This window comes from Tachysurus fulvidraco, chromosome 7 (assembly GCF_022655615.1).
Source record: "Tachysurus fulvidraco isolate hzauxx_2018 chromosome 7, HZAU_PFXX_2.0, whole genome shotgun sequence".
Classification (NCBI taxonomy): Eukaryota; Metazoa; Chordata; class Actinopteri; order Siluriformes; family Bagridae; genus Tachysurus; species Tachysurus fulvidraco.
In genome coordinates, this window is record NC_062524.1 from 19,134,684 (window position 1) to 19,160,097 (window position 25,414).

Here is a 25,414-nt window from a genome sequence, read left to right on the forward strand (position 1 = left end):
AATAATAAGTCCGTCTTCCTGTAGTAATGACCACGTTCAATATTGCACGAAGAAACAGGTGAAACGGGGCATCGGCCAAAAAAAAAGTCAACATTTAAGCAATCTGTACAAGCATGGTTATTTATTGTGAAACTATCATTTCTTTGAATAAAAAAATGCTTGAAAACCAAAAAAAAAAAAAAAAAGGTGTATTTCATTTTTTCGAACGGACAAAGAATTGAAGTCAAACTAAGGATAAAACAGACCCGTCCTAAAAGAATGAAACAGTTGAGAAAAAACAAAACCAAACCACAAACCGTAAACAATTTCAAATCATTTCATTTTTTTTGTTTGTTTTTGTTTTTGAATGCAGTACAACAGCTGCTGCATCTGAACGTCTCGGTTCAAAAGGAATCGTCTGTATAAAAATTCTACAGCATCACCAGCTCCTCTAAACCGAGAGGAGAGGAAGGAGTACGAGAAGCCCGATTCTTGCATTTTTATGCTTTGTACAAAACACGATAAAAAAAAAGAGGCAAATATTTTCTCTGCCAGGTTTTGATTAAATCAAGTTATTTAACAAGTTCTGAACTTGCATACGACGCAGCCAAAGAAACATGAACGACTTGCCTACTGCTTTGAACCTAAAACCATACACACGAGGACAGAAATGCCGCATGTCTGCGTTGAGAGGGAGCGGAATTCGATTTCGTATACAGATTTGGGATTTTTAAAAAATGCTCGTCTCGGCCCGGGTCGGTTTCTTTCCCGGGGCTAAAAGATCCCACTGGCTGCAGATCTAAAAACGTTACTACGGTAACCGTTACACATCTTCCTCGTCACTGAGCACATCTGTGTTGAACAGAACAGACCTGATGGACTGGAGAAGTCTGGCAGAGCAGAGGAGAGAATGCACAGGGAACAATGAATCTTTCCAGGCATTTAATAAGCAATGGGATATTAGATTAAAACGGTCTTTTTACTTCCAAATGGTCATCTTTAAAAACGGCTCCAGACAGCGTTGGAGAAGAAATGGAACATGGTAAGAGAACACGGTGTCATGGCTACGTATCGTAACGCTCGACAGAACTGAAACATCTTCATTCATCCTCGTTGGTCTAAAGTTGAGGGTTGGAGAAGGGTGTGTGGTGTGTGTATGTGGTGTGTGTGTGCTCGCACAGCTGTTTTCAAGTATGTGTGTGTAGAATTGTGTGTGTAGAGTTCACGTCGGAATCAAAAGAGCATTTGAGTGTGTAACGGGGCATCTGTTGGACAGCAAGACTATACAGCCGGAGTTTTGTAGACCGTCGCTTTACCTAGGAGAGAAAGAGAGAGAGAGACGTGAGCATCTTCCCATAAACAACAACTTTCAACTCTATTGCTGACTGCTATTCTCTGGGTGTCTGACTCTTTATCCTTTTGCTGCTACATCTTGTAACCTGTCTGAAACTCACTGCCAGCCGTCCTGCTCCGTGGACACTTTCTCCTGGTCTGATTCTTGGGTGTTCGGAGCTGGAAGGTTTTCCCTGATCCTCTACTAACTGAGTGAGAGAAGGAAAGCTGTCTGGGCTCGATTCCAGATCTCTCTCTGTTTCTCCTTCACTTCCGTATGCTGGCTGATGCTGGGCTTTGTGGCTGAACACACTTTCATCTGCTTTAGCTAGCCTCGCTGCTTTTGGGACAAGGAGCCTGCGGCCACATTAAACATCGTTCAATGTCGGTAAGGACCGGTTTGATATTTGAATTGAATGACGACTAAAACTAAACCTTATCGAATACGTAAGCCTGAAAATGGTCTGAAATATAAACAAAAGGGTTATGAAACTGATTTATTTACCTTTGCAGGTCAATCTGCCTCTGTTGTCCTGCCCGCTTGGAATCTGTTTCTTTCTGTTGTTTTGGTATCTTGCCGCTAGTTGGTTCGGCTGAGGCTGTTGACGTGGGATCCTGAGAGGGTGTCGCTCTCTTTCTGCCCCGCCCAGCTCCGCTCCCAGGTGTAGTTGTGACTTCTTTCTCTTTATTGGCTGCCGCCGCTGGGTTTTTCGGGGGTCTGCCTCGGCGAGGTTTGTTCGGAGGAGGCTGCGATGCCGCAACAGGGTTTGAGGCCACGCTGTTCTCGGTTCCGTCAGTCGCTGGAGCACTTCGCTTCCTCCCGCTCGCCTGAGCCGGTGTTGTTGCTTCCTCCTGAGAGTACGAGAGAGAAAAGAAGGTTCCTGAATGAGTCCCAGGGTTTTAACAAAGTTTACTGCAGTTCATTAAGCATACGCTAAAGAGCGCAGCATTGTCTCCGACCCGTCAGCTGGTGTTGATCTGCTATACCTGAAGCTCAAGTTTCACTGCCAGCAAGCACTTGTGTGGCAGCCGCTTTGTAATTTAAACCAGTAAGAGAATGTGGTTTTATTCCGTGGCTGGCGTGAACTCTGGGAGCCTCACAGAACATAGTTCTCACTCAATATATAATCCACTCCCTCGATAAAACCCTGAAAATATCTGAACAGGACCCTCTGTCCTTTTATCAGCAATTTAAGTACATTTAATCAGGGGGTCTGAGGGAAGGGGAGCTTAACCACCTCCTTTGCACATGATTCACATTGTTGGTTTATTTCAGGAATAATAATTAAAAAAAAATGTTCCAAATATGTTCACCTTCTTTCCACCGTCTGCTTTGACGATCTGTGGATTCTCTTCGTTCTCTCTTGCTCCTGCTTCTGACGCATGAGAACCGACATCCCTTAAACCAGAGATAAAAAAAGAAGGTACAAAATCAGCTCAAAACGTCTAGCAATGCAAACATGTTAATATGTATTCAACGTGGTTCTAAATGAATCCAGCCGTACTTGTTCCTAGGAGTTGCTGGAGAAACTGGCTGGGCGTTGGTGCTAGCGTTGCTTCCGGTGTTGGAGACGGTGGTTTTAGTATAAGGTCTGCGTACTGTTGTGACCACTAAAGGCTTGTTCACTGCTCCCAACACTCCTGTCTGCTTTGGCTGTTGCTGTAGACGACAAATTGGTGCATTCGCTAGTAAAAACCCATAAACAGCAGCAAGCCAACATGGATTCTGGCAGCTTGAGATTAGAAACTGCTCACGACGAAAGGAAATGTATTTAGGTTGTAAAACGTCACGTGTTCAGCTTCTCATCAAGAAAACTGCACACGTCCTTCGAAGCTCACCTGAATCTTTCCAGTCAGCAGGACATTTCTGGCCTCAGCAGAGAGATAGTCCTTATCATTGATGAAGTCCTACAGAAAGAAGGCAAAAAAAAAAAAACCAACATGTTATTGTGCCATAATCCAAATTTGGTCATTTATCAGAGCTTAGCCGCTAGCTAAGCGCTAAACGCTTTCCTGGAGACAGACGAGGGCAGGTTAAGTCTGAGACACAGTCAGAGCCAGTGCTCTGAGATGCACTTCTACTCTCATGGTTGTAAAGAGTTACTAGAGACATCCTGTCTATCGTTCTCACCTCATTTCGGATGTTTTTTGCACCATTATGTGTAAACTTTAGCAACTGCTGTGTTCAAAGCCCAGTAGGTTCTGAAATACTCAAACCGGCCTTTCTGGTACCAACACCCAAGTCACAGAGATGACGCGTTTCCTTCTGTCTCTACATGGTGTGTCTGCATTGCGTTGCTGCCATGTGATTGGCTGATCATATACCTGTGTGTATGTGCAGGTGTGTAATACACTGAGTGTAAGATACCTTATCAGGTGGCGTGAAGAACTTGATGGGCAGCACAGGGTCTTTGGGTGAGTCCAAGTGACAGGAAGTACTTTTATTTGTGATGACGAATAGCGCCACATCACAAACGATGTACAGTTTCTGTGGACGACGAGAGGAACATAATGGAAGCGATTTTAAATGAGAATTGAGACACATTTCAACATACGGACATTTAAGTACATAGAAGGCGGCGATACCTCGTTAGCCTTTGGATCGTCGGGCGCTTGAGCATCTTTTGTCTGCTTGATGTTCTCCACCATCTTCCTTAGGAACGAATGACTGTTATTCTCGTTCTTTGTCATCAGCACCTCCAACATGAACCACAAACACCTGGTCGTGATGAAATCAAAGAGAGTCAGAAAGAAAAAGAAAAGTTAGAAAATATACATCAACTCAACTTAGCAAGTCTCTATGAACTAAGGAACGCTCAGCTCACTCTTTGATGTCTCGGAGCTGTTCGAAGTCCTGCGGTTTGGTGAAGTCTGGATCATGTGCCAGTAAGTGGATCATGTACGGCACCACATACTCTGGCAAAAGGGACAGAAGCTTCTCTGTAACAGCGAGAGATTATTAGTTCATACATGTTATATTGTTAAACATTGGCCCTGCTCAGACCCATTCACCATCCCTTATACATGAGGTGTATACATAAACTCCTTACCCTGTGCCATGGGATTTTGTTTGATGTATTCCCTGCGGACGCTGATGTTTTTCAGCAGGCACTGTCTGGCATGGGCACGTCTCTCTTTGACTGGGTCTTTAGCGCACAGAGCAAACACGGCCATATACTCCAGGGGCAACAGCAACTTCACCAGTGCCATGTGTAGCTTCTGAGCAAATATTTGACGGACTTGGTAACACTCGTCCTGAGAGAAAAAGAGATTTGTGCATTTTAAAATTATATATATATATACACATCTCAAATTAAAAGCATCAAATTAAAGATCAAAACATTCTTATAATTTGTCAAAAATAGTTAGATTTTATTTCCATCATTTACACTTTCAAAATAACAGAAAACCAAAAAAATGGCATCTGCAAAAGTTTGGGCACCCTGCAGAGTTTATTGCATGCACCAGCCCTTTGGAAAGCTGAGACCTGACAGTGTCATGGATTGTTCTCAATCATCGTCTGGAAAAACCAGGTGATGTCAATCTCAAAGGTTTTAAATGCCCAGACTCATCTGACCTTGCCCCAACAATCAGCACCATGGGTTCCTCTAAGCAGTTGTCTAGAAAACAAACTAGTTGACGCTCACAAAGCAGGAGAAGGCTATAAGAAGGTAGCAAAGCATTTTCAGATGCCAATATCCTCTGTGTGGAATGTAATTAAGAAATGGCAGTCATCGGGAACAGTGGAAGTTAAAGCAAGATCTGGAAGACCAAGAAAAATATCAGACAACAGCTCGCAGGATTGTGAGAAAAGCAAGTCAAAACCCACGTTTGACTGCACGATCCCTCCAGAAAGATCTGGCAGACACTGGAGTTGTGGTACACCATCCCACTATAAAGAGATACTTGTACAAATATGGTCTACATGAAAGTCATCAGAAGAAAACCTCTTCTACGTCTCACCACAAAAATCAGCGTTTGAAAATTTGCTAAATTTTGCAAATGAACATACAGACAAGCCTGATGCATTTTGGAAACAACTTCTGTGGACCGATGAGGTTAAAATAGAACTTTTTGGCCGGAATGAGAAAAAGGTACGTTTGGAGAAGAAAGGGCACAGAATTTAATGAAAAGAACCTCTGTCCAACTGTTAAGCATGGGAGTGGATCAATTATGCTTTGGGGTTGTATTGCAGCCAGTGGCACAGGGAACATTTCACGAGTAGAAGGAAAAATGGATTCAACAAAATTTCAGCAAATTTTGGACACTAACTTGATGCCATCTGTGAAGAAGCCGAAGTTAAAGAGAGGATGGCTTCTACAAATGGATAATGATCCTAAAACACACCTCAAAATCCACGGTGGATTACATCAAGAGGCGTAAACTGAAGGTTTTGCCATGGCCTTCACAATCTCCTGACCTCAACATAATTAAAAATCTATTATAAAAAATAAAAAGCCCAGAAATCTCAAACAACTGGAAGACTTGGTGAAGATAACACAAACGAAAATTGAAGGACTCAAGCCCCACTGTGTGTATATATATATGTATGTGTGTGTGTACGCATGTGTAAAACTTACATTAATGACAAGTCCACAGAGCTGGAACTGTTCTGGTGTGATGATGTCATGGTAGCAGGGCTCCTGGGCCAGTTTTAATATGGCGCTGCCTGCTGCCAGTCTTAGCCGAGACATATCTGACTTGCTGAATATAGAAAGAGAGAGATTTTAAAGCAAAATGCTCAAAGCAATTTCTTACCCCATTTTCCCTGCAAATTCCCACCCAACATTGTGAAGCCAGCGGCAGCATGACAACACGCTCAAAGCAAAGCACCACAAGCTCACAGACGTCCGTGACTGCCTCGTGTCACTGGGCCTGACGCCATGAGATGTCCTTGTGAGAAACAATGTGACCCCTGAACTGTGCCTACCAGATCTTTTTCTGCTCCGTTAGATCTCCCTCGCTGACCAGCATGGCGGAGAGCAGTCTGAGTGTGGAGTTCGCTGATTTAGACTGGTTATTCTTCATCCCCAACAACCATCGTACCAGCAGCTTAATGGCTTGAACCTGGAGCACACGGCTGGCATTAGACAAAACAAGCAGTACAAACATAGTGGTCTAATGACCTGCATCCTAAAATGCTGAACGCACCTTTGCCAACACTTCAGGGGAAACTTCTTCGTCAATAGTCCACAATCTACCGTTCTTACTGCCTACGGACTAAAGAAGAACGAAGGAAGAACAAAAATTAAAGCATTGTGTAGGAACGAGGAATAAAGGGTCGTTTAGGAATGAAAGAATTGAAACTCACTCTGTCGTTCATCAGCAGATCTTTTACAATGAAGTTGGCAACAATGGACTTCATGGGTGAGGCAAACTGATCCGGAGCCAGCATGGAGATATGACCCAAAGAGACCAGAGGAGTGATCAGCTGCTCTGGGACATCAGCGTTCAGACTGCGAGACAATGGCTACACAGACGTGGTTTAACAGGGAGGGGAAAACAAAGAGAGGTGTTAACATTGATGTGGCGAAAAACCCTCAATACTAGAGCTACGGATGCAAAGGCGATTATTTTGGACCCACCTCGAATATCTGAGCCAGTTGGACTTCTTTGTTGTGGAAAATTGCATGGATGCAGTTCACTGCCTGTTTGGCTTGGTGTGGGGTTCCTCTCTTGGCTTTTTGGTGAAGGATGGGAATAAGAGTCCTAAAGATAGACGCGAGTGAGTGAATCTTAGTAACTCAATACCAGAACAGTGAGACAATGTGACAATGAGTTTTGTCTACAAACACATAAGTGTATGGATGTAAACTGTGTCCGTACGATCTGATCTGTGGCAGCTCGCTCTCAATCTTCTGGCCTGTGTTTCGGAAGATCTGAATCGCCGCCTCAGCGACCTTGTCGTCCTCCATTTTGAGACACTGCAGAAGAGACTCGTACGTCTCGGCGGAGTGGAATGATGTGGGGTGGGTGAAAGACAAAACCTGAGTGCGAGAGACAAGTTATGGGACAAGGATGTACGGAACGCTGTTAAACACGACTGAGTGTTTTGTGAAATCTGAAGAAGCTTTAAAGCTTTATTTTAACTACGCTCAGTCTTTTACGTACTAAAAGCTGTAAATCTGCTAAGGACACTAGATTTCTGGTTGCATGGTCGTGTCTGCTCACCTTAAGTAGTTCCAGTCCAGCACGGATGGCGGTGTCAGGAGTAACTCCCTCATCTTCATCGTCAGCAGTGCCCTCGATGGACTTATTTAAAAGCTTTACCAGGGAACTAGACGCATAAAACAATGAGCGTTTATGCAAAACCCAGATGATGGTTGTAGTACTTGTAGTTAGAGCCTGTCACCAGTAGAGGTCTCACAGCCCACACAATCCCACACACAAAAAAAAGTTTAGTCTGTTAGACCTCTTGTATTCAGTGTGGAGAGAAATTGCACTGTACGGTCTGAAGTTAATCCGTTCACAAAAATGCCTCAACAAACTTGGAAGCTCATTGAGGCCAATAGTTTTGTGTGCTGGGACAAACTCTGACTACTCTGGGCTGAGAGTTCTGAAGTGGGGTGTTACGAAGCAGCACTTGAAGCGAGATGCTTATCTGCAAGGTGCAACTTTAACAATGTCTGCTTATTTTCTTTCAACTGCTAGCTCACCATGCACACATCCTAATACCATTTGGTTGACTGCTAAACCACCAAATGTGGGCTGCTTCCCAATTCCGGGCTGGCAGCTAATGAATATGTGCCGTGCACCTGGGTGCTATGGATGTGGCAGCGTTACATGAACACTTCTTTCTCGACAGGGTGGACGGGGACATGCCGTGTTACACAGACTGTCACCACAAACGAATCATAAAATCGCTCAACATTAACATGAGCATAAGTAAGCACACTGCTAGGATGTCCACAAACTGACCACAAATGATAAACCCATACCAACAAATCAAAATAAAGAGCGCACCGTTTGCTAAATATTATAAACACTGACTACAATTTCACAGAAACTAAAACTGCAGGTGTACCTGATGGCTTCGGAGTCAATGTGAACTGGTGCGATTCGCTCCAGCAGAAACTTGACCATCTCCAGGAAGGGATTTGTAGGTTGCTTGGGGTACGTCAGCTTGCGTGTTATCTCTCTCTGCAAAGAAAAAAAAAGAAGAAAAAAAAAAACAAAAAAAACACTGTTTTATTCATCTTTTTAAGTTCAACTGCATTTGAATTTGTATTAAACATTTCTAGAAAATTAACAGAGTAAATAATCCTTGTGCTTTGATATATCTGGGGAGACTGAACGAAATATAAACGATGGAGTTTTCTCTAGGTCATATAAGATGGTCATGTCTAGTTGGTCAGTAGGTCGTCGGTTGTCGGGATCGGCGTCGTACTCACCACACATTGCTCGGCTTGTTTGCAGGAGCAGGTTGGGCTTATGAGCTGCTCCAGCTGCAGGCGCAGCTTCTCATCTTCACCCAAAACCTGATTAAATTTCTTCATGAAGTCCTGAGCTTTCCCCGGGTCAGGTAGATTCTCTGAGAGAGAGAGAGAGAGAGAAAGAAAGAAAGAAAGAAAGAAAGAAGGGGATCAGAGAGAGAGATAAAGATAATAAGCCAATCTCAGAAAGCTTGGATTAGATCTAACGAGTATGCAGCTTGTAATAATGGTAGACGTTCCTCGTTCGTATGAAGGCCCGGGGAGATGATACCAGAAAATCGTATGGACTGCTTCAAAATATCGCATCTTGGTGGTGGTGTGTTCATGTCTGCTTACTTACTGGCAATGGTCATGAGCTTTCCAAACATGGCTGACGTGTTGGCTTCGGACTGTAGAGACAAAAAAAACAACAACAACAAATGTTTGTAATTCACACAGTGTCACTAACATGCACAAGAATTTAGATCCCAATTTCAACTGAAATAGATAAGGAAGTAACTCTTTCACACCGTGGGCAGCTTATGTAGGTCCAGAAGTTCCCTCACGAGTCCTCTCAGCATGTTCTGACACTTCCACATCTCATTCAGGGCTCTATCATACACACGAGAGAACCATGGTCAATAAGCTAAATACTAAACGCCTCACGTCAGAGGACAGGAGTAATATGGGGTTGATCCTCTTGTATCTGACTCACTTGACGGCGTTGGTGTCCAGACAGGCATAAAGGTAATATAAACACTTCATCTTCTCCTCGGTCTCCAAACTGTGAGGGACCATAAACTGTGCAAAGATCTTTTCCACCAGTAACCTCCACAAACACACAAATATGACAGTCGATGGATTAGTTAGGTTGCTAATTTGCAGATACGTTCATTTCTGATGTATTAAACAACCGAACCATTGAAAAAGGAAGCAGCTTTAATAAAATGCACATTCATTAGCGACATACTTGTCATCAATGCTGTTCTGGTAGTATATATGCAGCAGTTTGTCTTTAATCCAGCTGATTTTCTGAGCCGATTCTTTGCCAGCCTCGTGGTGCAGGCAGTACTTCTTATACAGTTGCGCCAAACCCATCATCGCCTCTTTACGAACACGCCACTGCAAACACACCAGCCAATCGTTACGCATGTAGAACATCAAAACAATTCAGATTTCAATCTTCTCGATTGCACTTCCGTCTCATACAACAGAAGGTGTTAGAAGTCTGAGCTTTGCTCGGCTGTTATGGGTTCTGAAAGAAACTTGGTGAAAAATCATGGCCTCTAACGGTCATGATGAAAATGACACCAAAATAGTAGAAACGTTAAACTACTCGCTCCTGAGATATCGCACTGAAAAGATCATCTCGGATAGACGCAATAGAACAGAACAGACGGTGCAAAAACAAGACGTTATTCACGTTCCAACTTAGAAACGATCTCAAGCGCTAAACTGATAAGAGTCTAACTGCTATGCAGGAATAAGCCTGACCCTCTTGTCCAACATTCTCTCTCGGACAAATCCCAGCAGCTGGTCATTAACCAGGTTCAGGTCCTTCTTCCCAGCATTGATGATGGTCACGATGACATCATGCCGGATTGCCTCTTCAGGGTCATGTGATCGTACCTTCAAGTACTCTGACGATGGAAAGAAAAGAAGAAGAAATTTAATTGTATTTTGATCTTGAGAAAGTGGGGAAATAAAAGTTTGTGCAATAAGACAAAAAAACTGCACATGAACACACACACACACACCTGTAAGGTCCTTAGCCAGGTCTGGATGGTTCATGAGGCAGTGGCTGGCAAACTTCACACACTCCAGTCTCACGGGCACATGGATGTCGTTAAACCTGAGTGAGAAATTGAACGATCGATGCATGATGAACAAGAAACCAAAAGTAAAGGATCGTGAAGATGGGTTTGGAGCTTACCTTCCCAAAAAGCATTGCCAGAGTGGGCGGTTTTGGGTGGCCAGTTCTGAGTCTTTTGCACCGAAGAGTTTAGCCAATAGCTTCACCACAGCTAAACGCTCCTCTCCATCATTGCTCTAGGCAAATATAAACGCTTATCGTGAATCTTTTGTTCAAACGCATGAATGAAATACATAAATCTCATAACAAAATATCTAGTAAAATAAAAAAGTGTCAGTCACAATAACAACCATGCATCACACTCTGGAATGTCAATTTAAGGCTAGAACCATATAAATCATTACAAGCACAGACTCTAAACGTTAAAATGCGTGCACGTCCCTCACCTTCAACTTAAACTCGAGTTGTGGCATGACGGACACGAGCAACAGCGGGTCGATGGCGAACAGCTCTTGTATGAGGTCGAATACGTGCTCTGACAGATCGCTCACAGAGGACTTACCCATCACCAACACCTGATTAAAGAACTGACAGATACAACAAGCACAGGTTAATCGAAACACACCAGGAGGTAGAACGTGAAATCAATGAAACACACAACTACACAGACGACACTTACTGATGCAATACATGTTTCAATGGTCTGCACAGTCCGCTTTAGCAACATCTTGGCCAGGTCATATGCTTGTTTATTCAGGTTCTACACCAACAAAGAGACACAATCGTTAATCTGGGACACGGAGTCGCTTAGCAGACATGATTAGTCGTCAGGCTTTTATTATTTTACACGAACAAAAAAAATGCATGTGAGTGGCACTGAAAAGAACAAAATAGCAGAGGTGTCATTTACTTCTCACAAACCGGCGTAAATTCAGAACATGACCGAGTGAGCAGAGTTTTTAGCCGAGTTAAACTGTTGTGCATGTAGTTTATGAGCAAATCTGTACCTTGTGTGCAGGGATGAGGTTAATCAGGATGGTGTCCAGCAGCTCTTGGGTGACTCCATCACCTTCCATTATGATGGAGCTCATCAGGTCAAGCATGTGCATCTGCACCTTCTGGTTATGGCTGTTACTGGGGGGGACACACAGCAGCACCATCAGACACCTCTCAATGCGTTTTAACAAATTTCACACACACACACACACACACACACACACACACACACACACACACACACACATTTATTGTGGTGATATTCTTTCTTGAGAATTAATAGTAAGGACACGGTTTTGGGCAAAATGTTCATCAGGAAATGAAAAAGCTGTAAACCTCATTTCGAATTCAGGGTCACGGCACCACAGGCTGAAGGAGCAAATCAGCTTCCAATAATCAACTGCAGGCCAAGTGGCAAATCAAATTTTTGTTCCTGTTGCCAGCTTAAAGTCCTTCATAAATTTTTAATGGGATTCAAGTCGAGAGTTTGGCTTGGCCATCCTGAGCTTTCTTGAGATGAGCGGTCTTGTTAAAACATTCGTCTTTACCTCAGATTCAGTCTCTTGTCTGACTAGATTAAATTCTGAGCTCCTTCACCACCGACAGGTCACACTGCAAAACCTTTACATAGACACCGGATTCAATCTGCACTAAATGCTGCTATTTCGTTTGCTTTTTAAAAATTCGAACAGTTGTCCAATGTTGTGTGGCTGTTTTACTACTTTTCTGACGACTTTAGCCCCTTTAGCCCACCTCGCATTAACCATCACACCAAAGAACCACTACAGTGAGCACTGCCAATGCGGACACATGACAAATCAGTAATATATTAAAGTTTTGTGCAAAATGATCGTTTGAAACAAATATATTCATCATTAAGAATACAGGTTTCTCAATCCCACTTGGACACTGGTATAATAAAGAGTACGTTTTATCATCCACTGAGAAAAATGCGTATTAAATGGATAAAGTGGACCTACTTGATGACGGAGAAGAGCGTTTTGAAGAGCTGAATAAAGATCTCGTTACAATCCTCCAGCTCAAAGCAGATATTATAAGACTTCACCCATGCCAGGTTCTGTAAAACATTAATCGATCCGTAAAACATCAGGGACGTTTTTTCTGATGGAACACGTGAATAAACCTGACATTTATTTAAATTGTCACATAAGAGGCACGGACTGGTTGGCTCAATGAAATCCTTACCTCCAGAAGGTAGAAATATCGGTTGAACTGGGGACTCTTTGTGTCCTCCAAACCTTTCAGCTGACGAGTAATGAACAAAAAAATTTCCTACATACAGACAAAGGACTATATGAGCAATATAACGGCATGCTTCAATCAACAAAAGTGTATACTTGCTGTGTAAAGTGTACACTTGGTTTGGGTATGAGTCTTTATTTAACCTTTAAAAAAATAACTAGCTCCAAATCCAAACATGAAACGGTTAAAGATGGCTGTAGGTCATATTCTAAAGGTGACCATCGCGTCATAAAAAGATCAACATGTGGATTTAAAAACAACACACAGAAAGAACATCAGGCCAATGATCTATCGTAGCTCTTCCCATATTGAAATATAGTGTATTATTAATACATCATATGACTGTGTATTGCAAACATATTGGGGTTTTACTGGTAAGTGTGTACCTTGAGTTTATCGTGAGAGGTGTATGGAGCTTCAGGGGCATAGATCCTGAAAATATCTGCAAGGCAGCAGGCCACGAGCAGCCGAACATCTTTATTGGGGTTGCGCAGGAAGAATTCTGAGGCCAGGTGTAGTGCAAGAGCCAGATATTGCTGCTTCTCCTCCTCAGAGTCCTGATCCATATCCATGTATGTTTTCACCACCAACTGTGTGAGAGAGCGAGAGAGAGAGAGAGAGAGAGAGAAATATAGGTACACGATGCTTTTGGAGTGTAAAGCCAACATATTAAAACCATTCTCGACCCGTCTATTGGCATCAATCCATGTTCGTACGTGTGTTTTTGTACCTGCACAGTTCCTTATTTATGCAATTACACGGTTCTTATTCAGACCCAGTTGTTTTTTAACATGAACCGGAACTGCACAGAATTTTTAAGTTTCGGTTCCAAACGCGGTTCCGATGCGATTACGGGCAAAGCGCTGGGGGCGGTCACTTTAAATAGCCATGTCTTACCTCATGAATATTAATTGTTTACACTGTTTACAGTCACGCAACCAAATTAACGCAGCTTACCACAGAAATCAGTCACTCGCGCTGCTGTGCTGAGGTACGCTTTGTGTTAAACATGTCTAAACATGTCGTGTGGATTCATTTCCAAAGCTACAACAATGAGAGGGTTTTCTCCACAGCTGGTGATACAATAAGCCAGGAAAGGTCTTGTCTTCTCCCAGAGAAAGCAGACGTTAATTTTTCTGCAGAAAAATTGCTAACTGTTTTTCTAATTCTGGATGTTAAATTTGATGTTGGATTTATTTAAATTTAAATTGATATGAATTGAAATGCTCCGCTTAAAATATTTAAAGAGTGATTAATAAACACAAATGGAATTGTTTAAGTATTGTGCATTATTTTTCACATTTCTTTTATTATATAATCGGAATCAGAACTGGCAATTGTAAGGCAGAACTGGAATCGGAAAATTTCTTTTGATACCCAACCCTAGGTGTAATGGTAATGGTATGTAATGGTGTGGAGTAAGCTTGGGACTTTAGATGAGATCATCAGGAATTGTGAAAAGACTGCACACATCGCAGTGGCCATCGAGTGATGCCTGCTGCTTTAAGGTCAACCTTATCTCCCAATGTGTTTCCTTTTCACTAATTTTGTAGCCCTGTATGAATTTTAAAAGCCTATTATCTGACTTCAAATCAGAAATAAAACAGTCTCTGATGCATCCTAGTGTGCCTCACTTCCAAAAAAAAAATTTAATGAATAAAATAAAAAGACAATGTGGTGTTAATCAGAGCTCCTGCTATTCAATAGGCATACAGAAACTGTATTTCATCACAGACCACAGACAGAATAAACTTAGTAGTAATCCAACATGTTATTAAGCATAACTTAGGTCACGACTTAAAGTCTGCAAGCATTCCTGACCTTGTTAACGACCAATTATTAACAAAAGTACTGTATCGTCTACATGGTACATTTGGCTTTGCCTCCATATTTCCATCCTCAGGGTCACTGTGACCTACATCCAACAATACTAATGGCAACAGTTGATAGTTAGGGGTACAATAGTGGCACATCATACACTCAAGTTCCCATGACAATGCGTTCAGAGCCACTAGAGCTGAATTCAAGATAATGAAGCTCAAAAGAAAATATATTCAAAACTTTGAAAAGTCCAACCAATAAAAATTGCCTGAACTGTTCCTAATAAAGCAGGTGGTGAGTATAGCCTTATATTCCCTATTCAAACACATCTAGCTTTAGGACCATGGAGTGCTGTTCCTGAGTGCGCGTGTGTGTGTATGTGTGTGTGTGTGTGAGAGAGAGAGTGAGAGTTATTGAGAAAGAGGCAGTGGGGGAGAGTGCAGTCAGCACTACAGATGAAATGTGAGAAGCAGAATTTTCACTCTGGCTCAGACTTGGTAACAAAATCAGTCTCAGTGATCAGAGCACAAATGCACAGTGTTGAATTAGTACAAGTTACAAGTCAGGATCAAATAATCCTCATCACAAATTGCCACACTGTCCCCCAAATAATGAAGCTGGCTTTAATCGGTCATGCCATGCTGCTTGTGCACACATTTCCAAAATAACTGCAGACGTGAGACTTTTATACACAAACTACTACTCGTTTTCTACAATCGTCTAATCGGACAATCGTGTGGCTGCAGCACAATAAATAATATCTTGGATATACAGGCAGTGTGAGATCATGTTCTCATCTACCATCAGAATAGGGGGACGATGTGATCTTGGTGATTTTGACTGTGGTATGATTGTTGATACCAGACAGACTGGTTTGAGTATCTCTGTAACTGCTGATCTCCTGGGAATTTCCTTCACAACGTCCTTTTCACTCGGAACGATGCAATATTGAAAAAAACATCCAGTGAGCGACGGTATTGTGGACAGAAACACCTTCATGATGAGACAGGTCAATGGCTACAGTAACCCAGATAAACACTTGGTAGTGAACATGTCAGACATTGAGGCGGATTCACTACAATGCAGAAGAGCACATGAGGTTCCAATTCTGTTGGCCAAGAAAAGAAACCGAGGCTGCGGTGGGCAAAACTGGACAGATGAAGATTCTAAATGTAGCCTGAGATTGTAGGATGAATCCTGAGAGACTGCAGTGTCAGGATTTGGGTCCAAGAGCATGAACCCATCTACCTAACATGCCTTGTGTCAACAGTCCAGGCTGGCGGAGGTTGTGGAGAACATTTTCTTGGCACACATTAGAGGCCATTAATCCCAAACAACATTGCATGATTGCCACAGCCCATTTGAGTATTGTTGATGACCATCACTTCATGACCACAAATTGCTCAACTTCTAACAGCCACTTCCTGCGTGATAATGCACCATGTCACAAAGCAAAGATCATCTCACACTGAACTCAGTCACTCGATCTGAATTCAGTAGAACACCTCTGGGATGTGGTAAAACGCACACAGTGAGATGTTCAAGGTTTGGGATCTAGTTGTAGAACCTAACCCTGCTTTAAACTCCTCCACAACTTCATCCCTGACCTGTCTGGTGTGTTCTTTGGGGCTTCACAGAACAGCTGTATTTATACTGAGATTACATTACACAGGACTCGATTTACTAATCAGGTGACTTCTGAGGGCAATTGGTTCCACTGGATTTCAGCTGGAGGTATCAGATTAAAAGGGGCTGAATACAAATGCACTCCACACTTTTCAAATATTTATTTGTAAAAACAAACAAACAAACAAACAAATAAATAAATAAATAGCAAAACATTTATCATTTTCATTCCAATTCACAACTGTGCCACTTTATGTTGATCGATCACAAATTCCCAATAAAATACATTTTTATTTGTGGTTGTAACGTGAAAATGAATACAATACATATACATACATAATATATATATATCAGTCATGGCGATAGAGAACTTGGATGCTTGTTCAGTACCGAACTTTACTTTATGTAAAATTTCAGTTAGGGAAAATGCTGCTAGGGCTTAAAAAAAAGTGTAAACTTTCATAAAGTTGTTATAAGATAAGACTGAAATACTGTTTTATATATTCTTACTCTTGGTTGACTGCAGATATGTGCCTCAAACCCATCTCTGTAGTCACCCTTTTACCGTCGTAGGCGCTCTGGAAGGAAAGCTGATTTTATCTCGGCTTCAGCTTCCCACCACTCCTTTGATTTTCTTGCGCTAACAGACCTGGATATCCCCACAGAACACTGCTACACCAGCTGCTTTATCCTCTGCCAATGCGTTCTCTCACTCACTATTCTCTTTATCCCCACCATCATCAATGGATCCAGAACATCTAGTCATGTACCAACTACCTTCAAGAGAGCAAGGGTTATTCCCATCCTGAAGAAACCTGCTCTGGATCCATCAGACATCAGTAACTACAGACAGGGATCACTTCTCTCTTTTCTTTGAATAATTCTTGAACTCATTGTATGTGCATATTAAAAAAATAATATAAAATAAATAAAAACCTTTGAACAGTGATTTAGACTCATGGTATCTTACGTCTCTAGCCTAGTGAATCAGAGTTAAGGTATCCAATGATAAAGACTTAAGCACTTTTGTACGTCGCTCTGGAAAAAAAGAGAAAAAGAAAAGAGAAAAATCGACTCTTCTCCATAACAACTAATAGCATTTACGATATTCTACATGTCTCAGTTGCATCGTTGCTGGTTTACATTACCATCATATCTAGTCAACACACTTTTATTCAGCTATTTCATAAGGTGTGCTGTATTTATAATGCTTTCTAAAAAGGCAGGAGAGACAAATATGACCATGAACGCACGACCGATAAGCATGATTAACTTGGTATCCATCGCAATGCCACCGTTTCTCACAATGACCATAAACAAACGATTACAAATTGGAAGATAACTAAATAAAACAAGTTGTTTCATTGAGGCAATAAACCCGGTGTAGTGAAACGTAAAGTATCCCCAATATTACAGTCTTAGATTAGAATTTCAGACACAATGAAATTAATAATTAATCAGTCATTACTGATTAGCTGTCGCAGCTCTAATTTACTGGCAAACGTTCCAAATTCAGTGGAGACGACCCACAATACATTAACACAACTGTAGTACCAAAGGGTTTTTTGTTATCCCCATTGACCCAATCAAAGTTTATCTGAAATAGATCGTGCAGATTTATTATAAATTCAATATAAACAGCACCCTCTGGTCGCTCTGCCCTCCATCTACATTTTGTCAATATAATTGGTGTGTGTTTTGAATTCAGTAATATGAAATATAGTATATTAGCTGATTTTTTTTTTTTTAAAAGAGGTGGAAAAAAAAACCTACTACACTGTATTCAAAAGAACAGGACCTAAAAAAATGTTAACTAGGTTTACAACAGAGTCAAATGAAAGAAAAAAAAAAAAAAACATTGTTAGCTGTGATGATAATCAGAAAGTAATAATATTTGCCTTTCCTTCGCTTCTCTTCCTGTGCTGATCAGTTAATAAACACTGTGTGAAAACTAAGCACTTTCTGTAAATTACATTTTAGATTTCAAGTTTTCATTTTGATTCCATTTAAAGATGTCTACTTCGGCGTTTATAATCTGACCTACTTATTTAAAAGCTGAGAATAACTCAATGTTGAGGAAAAACAAACAATGTAATTACCCTGTAGTGTGCAATGAGTTTCAAAGAGAATTTAATACCATAACAAGCTGCTGGACTTGATGACTTGAAAGGAAACTTGGCCCCAAAAACAAGGTTGGCGAGTGAAACAAAGAAAAAGCTACTAAAAGGTTTGGGGGGTCGTGTGAATGTAGCAACGGTTGCGGTTATTCTTAGACAGTTGGTTCTAATATTGGTGCAAGCATAAAAAAAACTGAGAGGGTTACAAAAGGAAAACATCCGGGTACAACAAGAACGAGGCCAAAGCCTCAGGATAGAAAACTCAAAGCAACATGCCTTGAAAATCAAAAAGAAAACATGAAAGTGATGTTCGGTGATAAAATACGAGTCTGTATGACTAAGGAGATGACGGCGAAAGCCGAATGGTGTTTTTTCTGCTGCCGTTCTTGGGAAACATAAAAGCGACTGTGTGAAGATCACATTTTGGGGATGACTGGGTCACTGTTCAGAATGATAAATTAATTGATAAATTGGTCCGTTACAAGAATACAGACTGTCGTAAACGCCAGAAGAGGAACGTCAGTATATTAATTGTGTTGTTATTGATGTACTTGATATTGGAAAAAATTGCTTTTGAGTAAAAATATGCTTTAATCGGGTAGAGAGATGTCTCACAAAGCAAGGCGGTTCAGCGATTAAACAAGATATCTGTGGTTTGTTTATTTGCTGGATCTCCAATATGGCGAATGCATCATTTTTACCAGGGGCGCTAAGCTGGGCCAGGTTTCTGATTGGGTTAGCAGTCTACAGCCAATGGACAGTCTGCAGCCGCCCCAGACAAAATAAAGCCCCCTCAGCACAGAACAGTTTTTCACCACTCGCCTCTTGCTACTGTCAGTTCAACACGCTTATAGGCTTTTGCTCTTTAGAGACTTTTTTGTTTCTCAATTTGTGATTGCTGTGCAGAAGAAAACACATGCTCAATTTGTCCCATGTTTAATATAATTACATTCATTTGACTATTGTTACAAGCCTCTAAAGCAACAGTAGTGCTATCGGTGTCTCTGTTGCTAGCACATCAGAGGATACAGTAAAGATAATTCCATTTAACTCTCCACAAGTTCTGCTCCTGACCAGTCTGCAACAAATGTCCCAAAGCAGAACCATCTCTCCTCTATTTCAGCCACAGTTCAGACGCTTAGCGATTTGAATAACGAACCATCACAGCCAATATTAGCTAATTACCAACATTGTGTTCTATATTGCACTCATTTAATCATTCCAGGTATCGCACACGACCAAGTCTACAGTACTCTGTTCTGCAGAACCTATGTTTCCATTTCCCGTGACGTAAATATGCAGACAATCTTGTATTTACTTGATTGATTTTAAAAACCGGAAAGCGGCACGTGACCAGAAAACCACAAAAATCTGTTTTACACACAAGCATAAAGGTCAATGGTTTTTCCCTGTCGCTTCTGTATATGACTGTAGCTGTATGCATGCTTCAACCATTGACCTTTATGCTTGTGTGTAAAACACAGATTTTTTTTTTTGGGGGGGGGGGGGGGGTGTCCTCTATGGCCTCCTTTCCACCAGAAAGAACCGGGTGCTGGTTCAGAGTTAGTGCTGGTGCAAGGTTGGTTCCACTGACGAACCTTCTAAGAACCATTTTGCCTTTCCACCAGCTAGAGAGCCGTCACAGAGCCGAGTCTGACGTCACTGTATACGTGTCACATTTCCCAGCAACGTTAGCGCAGCAGCGGCAAATACAAACACATCAACAATGGTGGATGTTGCTTTACTGATCATGCTCATGGCTTTGTGAACCTACATTGGCATCCAATGTGGTGAATCCAACGTGTACCTGCAGCTCCATGTAATTTGTATAAACGGAAGTTGCAATTGAGAACATCGGAAAGTACCTAATATTTTATCATTAACACAGAAAAAAGTCAAAAAAGCCGTAGCATGTAGCTACCTACTATCATGTGTGCGGATAATTGATCATATTGTGGTAAAGTAAAAGCGTATTAAATAATAGTATACTTAGGGTACATTAACAAATGCGCTAACAGTAGCCCTACCCACAGCCCCTGACACAAGCAGATCTTAAGTCTAGACCAGCAACATTTTGGTGGTACTTAAGAACCACTTTTCTGGTTCAGAGCCGGTGCTTTGGCTGTCAAAAAAGAAAGAACTGATTTTAAATTAGGCTCTGGCTCTGACCCAGCACTCAAACTGCCTTGGAGGAAAGGGGCATATTATGTCAAGAGCATCCCTAATGTAGTTCAGTTTGTGTGTGCGTGTGTTCGGGCTCTGTGGAATTTGTTACTGGGAGAACTGGATTAGGTGTTGGGGCCAATACCACCGATTCCCCACCTATTATTTGTACCAGCCCACCTTAAGATAATTGTCTGGAAGATGCCCTGGTTCTAAGCGTCCCTCTGCTTTGATGACACGGCCATGAAGGAGCGTCTGACATTGTGACAGCCAAAACCAGCCACATGTCAGTCTTTCTATTTAACTCCCACAAAACAAAACCACCATTACATTTAGCTAGTAAGGATTTAAGCAGACTGACTGGCTTTACTACCGTTTCTGTTAAATACACTACTTGCATAATAAAATTATTCCTTGAAATTTACTGTACATCAAGAGGTTTCTCTGCTAAACGTAGTAACAGACGATGATGGAGATCTAACCGAAGACGGATCACATTTGTTACACACGGTTACTTCTTTTGATATTTAAAAAAGTGAACATGTCGCAGATAAACACAAGCAAAGAAACCACAAAGTGTTGGGAAGAAAAACAACAACAAATGTCTCCATCTCTGACGATTATATATGCCAACTGTGTCTCCTCATAGGATGCAGCATAAACTGCTTTACGCTTTAAAAACGCTTTTCAATGATGAAGCAAAGAAACGAAACAGTTTCAAAATCTATGTGCGTCTCTAACATCTTAACTGCATATAATTAGATTTAACGTTTTGGTACATCTGAGAGACACGTCCATGATTATATTATTATATGCCCATATGATTGAGCCATCACCATGGAAACAACAAGGTATTAAAACAGACTGACCAATCAGATTTCAACGTTCAACCATGCTGTAGTTTAATCAGTACTAGTTTCTTGTTAGAGAGCTGTTTAAAGCAAAAGATCATACATACATTTTACAGCATAATATATCAGCTAACCATCAGTAAATCTGTCACAGTGCACAAGCAGCTTAACACAGCAGCAACAAAGTTAATTTGGAATAAACTCAAATTAACTCCACCTTAACATCTCCTGATCTTATACATTAAAACATTTACATTCCTATTATTGGCTTCTCTAAAACACGTTGATTTTTTGATTTAACCCATTTAGCTTTAGTTGTAGTTTTCTAAAGAGAAACATACACAAGTATAAAAGTTTACTCTAAGGGTTGCCAGGTGCTCACTTTAATCTTCACACGTCAATCACTTTGGATATTCCACTAATATATAAATCTATTCATTTCAGTTGTTGTCCATAAGCAGCTCAGAGTTTTAGTGCACTCTAAACTTCTTACCTTTAACCGTTTGACCACTTCATCGTTGCTGATTTTGTCCGTGATCTCCTTCACCCCGAGCGGGTAAATAATCTTTCCGTCCACCGGCGGCTTCTGGTGCTGCGGGAACTCCATCGTGCCGCTGTAACGCTAACGTTCCACACGGTCTCTAGCGGCCTCTATGGGTGGGAAAACAAAAGTTCAGCGAGCAAACGAGCCGCACTTTTACAAAAAAACACGTTTTAAATAACACACAAACGAAGCACTGAGTGTAAATCACAGGAATAAAACACCGACAAACCCGAACACATTCAGGCTCGAGTCCAAACAGCCGTGAAGCTAAAGGGCTAGCAGTGAAACTAGCCGAGAGCTAGCAAGCTAACTAGCACAACGCTGAGGCACCAAATCATTTTTTAGACTAGTTTAATTCCTTTTACACGTTCAAGACCACTTTCGATTAAAAGTCCAAACAGAATTCAGGATACAGCGTGTAAACAAATCGGTCAGAAAACGTAGCTAGCGAAATTCACAGCAAAGCTTTAAGTTCATGCTAACGTTAGCCGCTTAGCTTCGTACAGAGAACCGTGGCCTAGCGGTTAGCGCGTTAGGCCTCAGACTCGATTTAGCTTCGTTTTCACACAACACTGTCGTTCGCAAAGCGCCGAACACGAAAAACCTTCCGATTCCCGTCTAAAAAAATTAATCTCCATTCACAGGTACGATTCAAACCCACGGCTCGAACAACGACCTCAACTTTACGGAGCAGAAAACGAGCAACTATTTACTTGTTTTGTTGTTACAAGTCCAACTCGAGCGGCATCCTCAAGCTGAGAAGTAAAAAAAAAAAAAAAGAAAGGTGCCGTTTCTTACGAAGCAACTTGGCGACACGGTGAAGATCCGAACATCCCAAACTACCCCCTAAAACAACAGGAGTCCCTGCGGAGCGGAGTTCACACACGAACACGGAGGATTTACCTAACGGATAAGTTGCTTTTTAATTCATTGGTCAGTTTCGGGTTGTGGGGAGCTTTTAGTTTCACCACACACACAAAAAAAGCGGCTTCTCTTTTCACACAACGCTCTTTCAGGGAGGAAAAAGTGGAGCGGCGGCGCCCCCCGTCGGGCTGAACCGAGCTCAGAGAGGGCGGGAGAGGAAAACAGCACGAGCTCAAGTGCTCTGACTATTTTATACCACTGTGAGGAAAGTAAAATAAATACATAAATAAATACATACATACATACTTTATACATAAATAAATACATACATACATACATACATACATACATACATACATACATACATACTTTATACATAAATACATACATACATACATACATACATACATACATACTTTATACATGGTGGGATATGAGCTGTGGAAGTTCAAACCCATCATGAACAATTATTATTATTATTATTATTATTATTATTATTATTATTATTTTTATTATCATCATCGTCATCATGAGAAAAACATAATTATTATTATTATTAGTAGTAGTAGTAGTAGTAGTAGTAGTAGTAGTAGTATTGTTGTTGTTTTTCTGAAATAATAATAATTATTATTATTGTTATTATTATTTTAAATCATTCTGTTTGTGAAGATTATAACAGTAATTTGCAGGTTACTTTTTTAAAAATATTTTGTGTAAGAAGGGCATCACAAGCTAGTGGGGATATGAGCTGTGGCTGTTCAAACCCATCATGAACAATTATTATTATCAGAATCAGAAACAGAATGATTTAACATAATAATAATAATAATAATAATAATAATAATAATAATAATAATAATAATAATAGTAATAATAATAATTATTATTATATTTATTATTATTATCATCAGAAAAAACAATTATTATTATTATTATTATTATTATTATTATTATTATTATTATGTTAAATCATTCTGTTTGTGAAGATTATAACAGTAATTTGCAGCTACTTTAAAAAAATATTTTTTACTGTTTATAATTTTTTTATGTTTATAATTATCTCTGTGAAGAAATAACTCAAATGAACCGAGGTTGCCAGGTCCGTGTAGAAGATCATCACAGCTCGTCGGTATATTCAAAACCATCATGAACAATTATTAATATTAATATTTTGAATAATTCTGTTTGTAAAGATTACAACAGTGATTTGCAATTACTTTTTTAATTTATTTTTTATATTTATATTTATTATCACATCATTTGTGTTATTACTAACTTTCCCAACTCAAAATAAAAGAGGTTGCCATGTCCGTGTAAAGGCATTACACACTAGTGGGTATATGAGTTGAGTTTCAAAACTAGCATGAAAAATTATGAATTCTAAAGTAGACCCTTATTATTATTAATTATTTTACGCATTCTGTTTGTGAAGATTACTTTATACAAAGAATGTTTTACTATTATCATTTTGTTAAATATAATTTTGTTAATATATAATTGTTTTATTTTTTATAATTATTACTGTAAAAAAAAGTACTCGACTCAAAAGAACAGAAATTGCCAGAGCATCACACACTGGTCGGTCTATGAGCTGTGGAGTTTCAAAACCATCATAACAAATGATGAATCCTAAAGTTATGTTCTACACATTGTTGTTGTTGTTGTTGTTGTTGTTGTTTTAAGTAGTTTTGAAGCATCCTGTCTTTGAAGATTATAACAGTGATTTAAATTATTTTTAAGTGACGTGAATTAAACTATTTAAATTAAGTGACAAATACTGTTTGTAATTACATTAAATATTATATATATATTTAAATTTCTGGCATTTACAGTAGCAGACACCCTTATCCAGAGTGACTTACAATGTATTTCAAATTATACAACTGAGCAGTTGAGGGTAAAAGGAATTGTTTAGGGGCCCAGCAGTGGCAGCTTGGTGGACCTGGGATTGAACTCATGACCATTTTTGTTAAATAACAACTTTGTTGTTGTTGTTGTTGTTGTTGTTGTTGTTGTTACGTCTAACTATATCACGATGCAGTTGAAAGTTCAGATGGTGTGCATTATTTTGTATAACAGCACAGCTGGGACAATAGTTCCAGGTCGAACATGAATGATAGGTTATTATTAATGTACCTGTTGTAAACGTTTATTGTTTTTTAGTAATAATATATACCCTAAATGTGCAGCATATACCCTACATATTCAGCATATACCCTTATATAACCTATTTGTGCATCATATACCCTATATACCCTATATGCAGGAAAAAATAATTGGTGCCCCCCTGCCCACTCCCTAGGACTTGTACCATACAAGAACCAGAAACTGGGCAGGAAAAATCAACACTTACCCTTCGCACCCTCGACACAACCTCCTACAGCTCCTCCCTTCTGGCAGGCGCTACAGAACGTTGCTTACTAAAACTGCCAGACACAGGAATAGTTTCTTTCCCCAGGCAATCACCCTGATTAACAACTCACCTGTCAGTCATCAGATCATCCGTGTATATTACACACTACTGCTGCTGCATATTGTACAAAAAGCATAATATTGTGTGTCAACACACTTGGCCAATAACCCTGATTCTGATTCTGATATATATATATATATATATATATATATATATATAT

At 40.4% G+C, this 25,414-nt stretch overlaps 1 protein-coding gene across 5 annotated transcripts; it reads right to left on the minus strand.

Annotated features, from left to right (window-relative positions):
• Positions 1–300: 300 nt before the first annotated feature.
• pds5a (PDS5 cohesin associated factor A) lies at positions 301–25,237 on the minus strand. 5 transcript variants are annotated; one of them, XM_027174317.2, is made up of 34 exons: positions 25,135–25,237; positions 21,867–22,024; positions 13,182–13,385; positions 12,739–12,825; positions 12,513–12,610; positions 11,544–11,670; positions 11,216–11,296; positions 10,983–11,123; positions 10,657–10,772; positions 10,481–10,575; positions 10,218–10,363; positions 9,694–9,845; positions 9,439–9,552; positions 9,254–9,335; positions 9,085–9,133; positions 8,703–8,842; positions 8,336–8,451; positions 7,483–7,588; positions 7,138–7,298; positions 6,897–7,020; positions 6,623–6,781; positions 6,463–6,531; positions 6,242–6,378; positions 5,892–6,015; positions 4,362–4,566; positions 4,137–4,251; positions 3,898–4,030; positions 3,680–3,799; positions 3,151–3,219; positions 2,817–2,971; positions 2,626–2,710; positions 1,817–2,163; positions 1,434–1,668; positions 301–1,295 (listed from the first exon to the last, which is right to left on the minus strand). In XM_027174317.2, exons 2-34 carry the CDS (start codon positions 21,978–21,980, stop codon positions 1,167–1,169), a joined length of 4,335 nt encoding a protein of 1,444 aa, XP_027030118.1. In that variant the 5' UTR covers positions 21,981–22,024; positions 25,135–25,237; the 3' UTR covers positions 301–1,166. The 5 variants fall into 5 exon arrangements, with proteins under 5 accessions (XP_027030118.1, XP_027030115.1, XP_027030116.1 ...); XM_027174314.2 differs by lacking the exon at positions 25,135–25,237 and adding an exon at positions 22,821–22,999; XM_027174315.2 differs by lacking the exon at positions 25,135–25,237 and adding an exon at positions 22,716–22,999.
• Between the last annotated feature and the right edge of the window lie 177 nt (positions 25,238–25,414).

What these genes read in the sequence shown, in the direction of transcription:
- pds5a (XM_027174317.2), bottom strand. Translation starts at nt 21,980, where the DNA reads ATGGAGTTCCCGCAGCACCAGAAGCCGCCGGTGGACGGAAAGATTATT. An exon ending in AAGTGGTCAAACGGTTAAAG is followed by an intron (nt 13,386 to 21,866) that starts GTAAGAAGTTTA and finishes TCTCTCACACAG; the next exon opens with TTGGTGGTGAAAACATACAT. An exon ending in GAGCTGCCACAGATCAGATC is followed by an intron (nt 7,021 to 7,137) that starts GTACGGACACAG and finishes GTCTATCTTTAG; the next exon opens with GACTCTTATTCCCATCCTTC.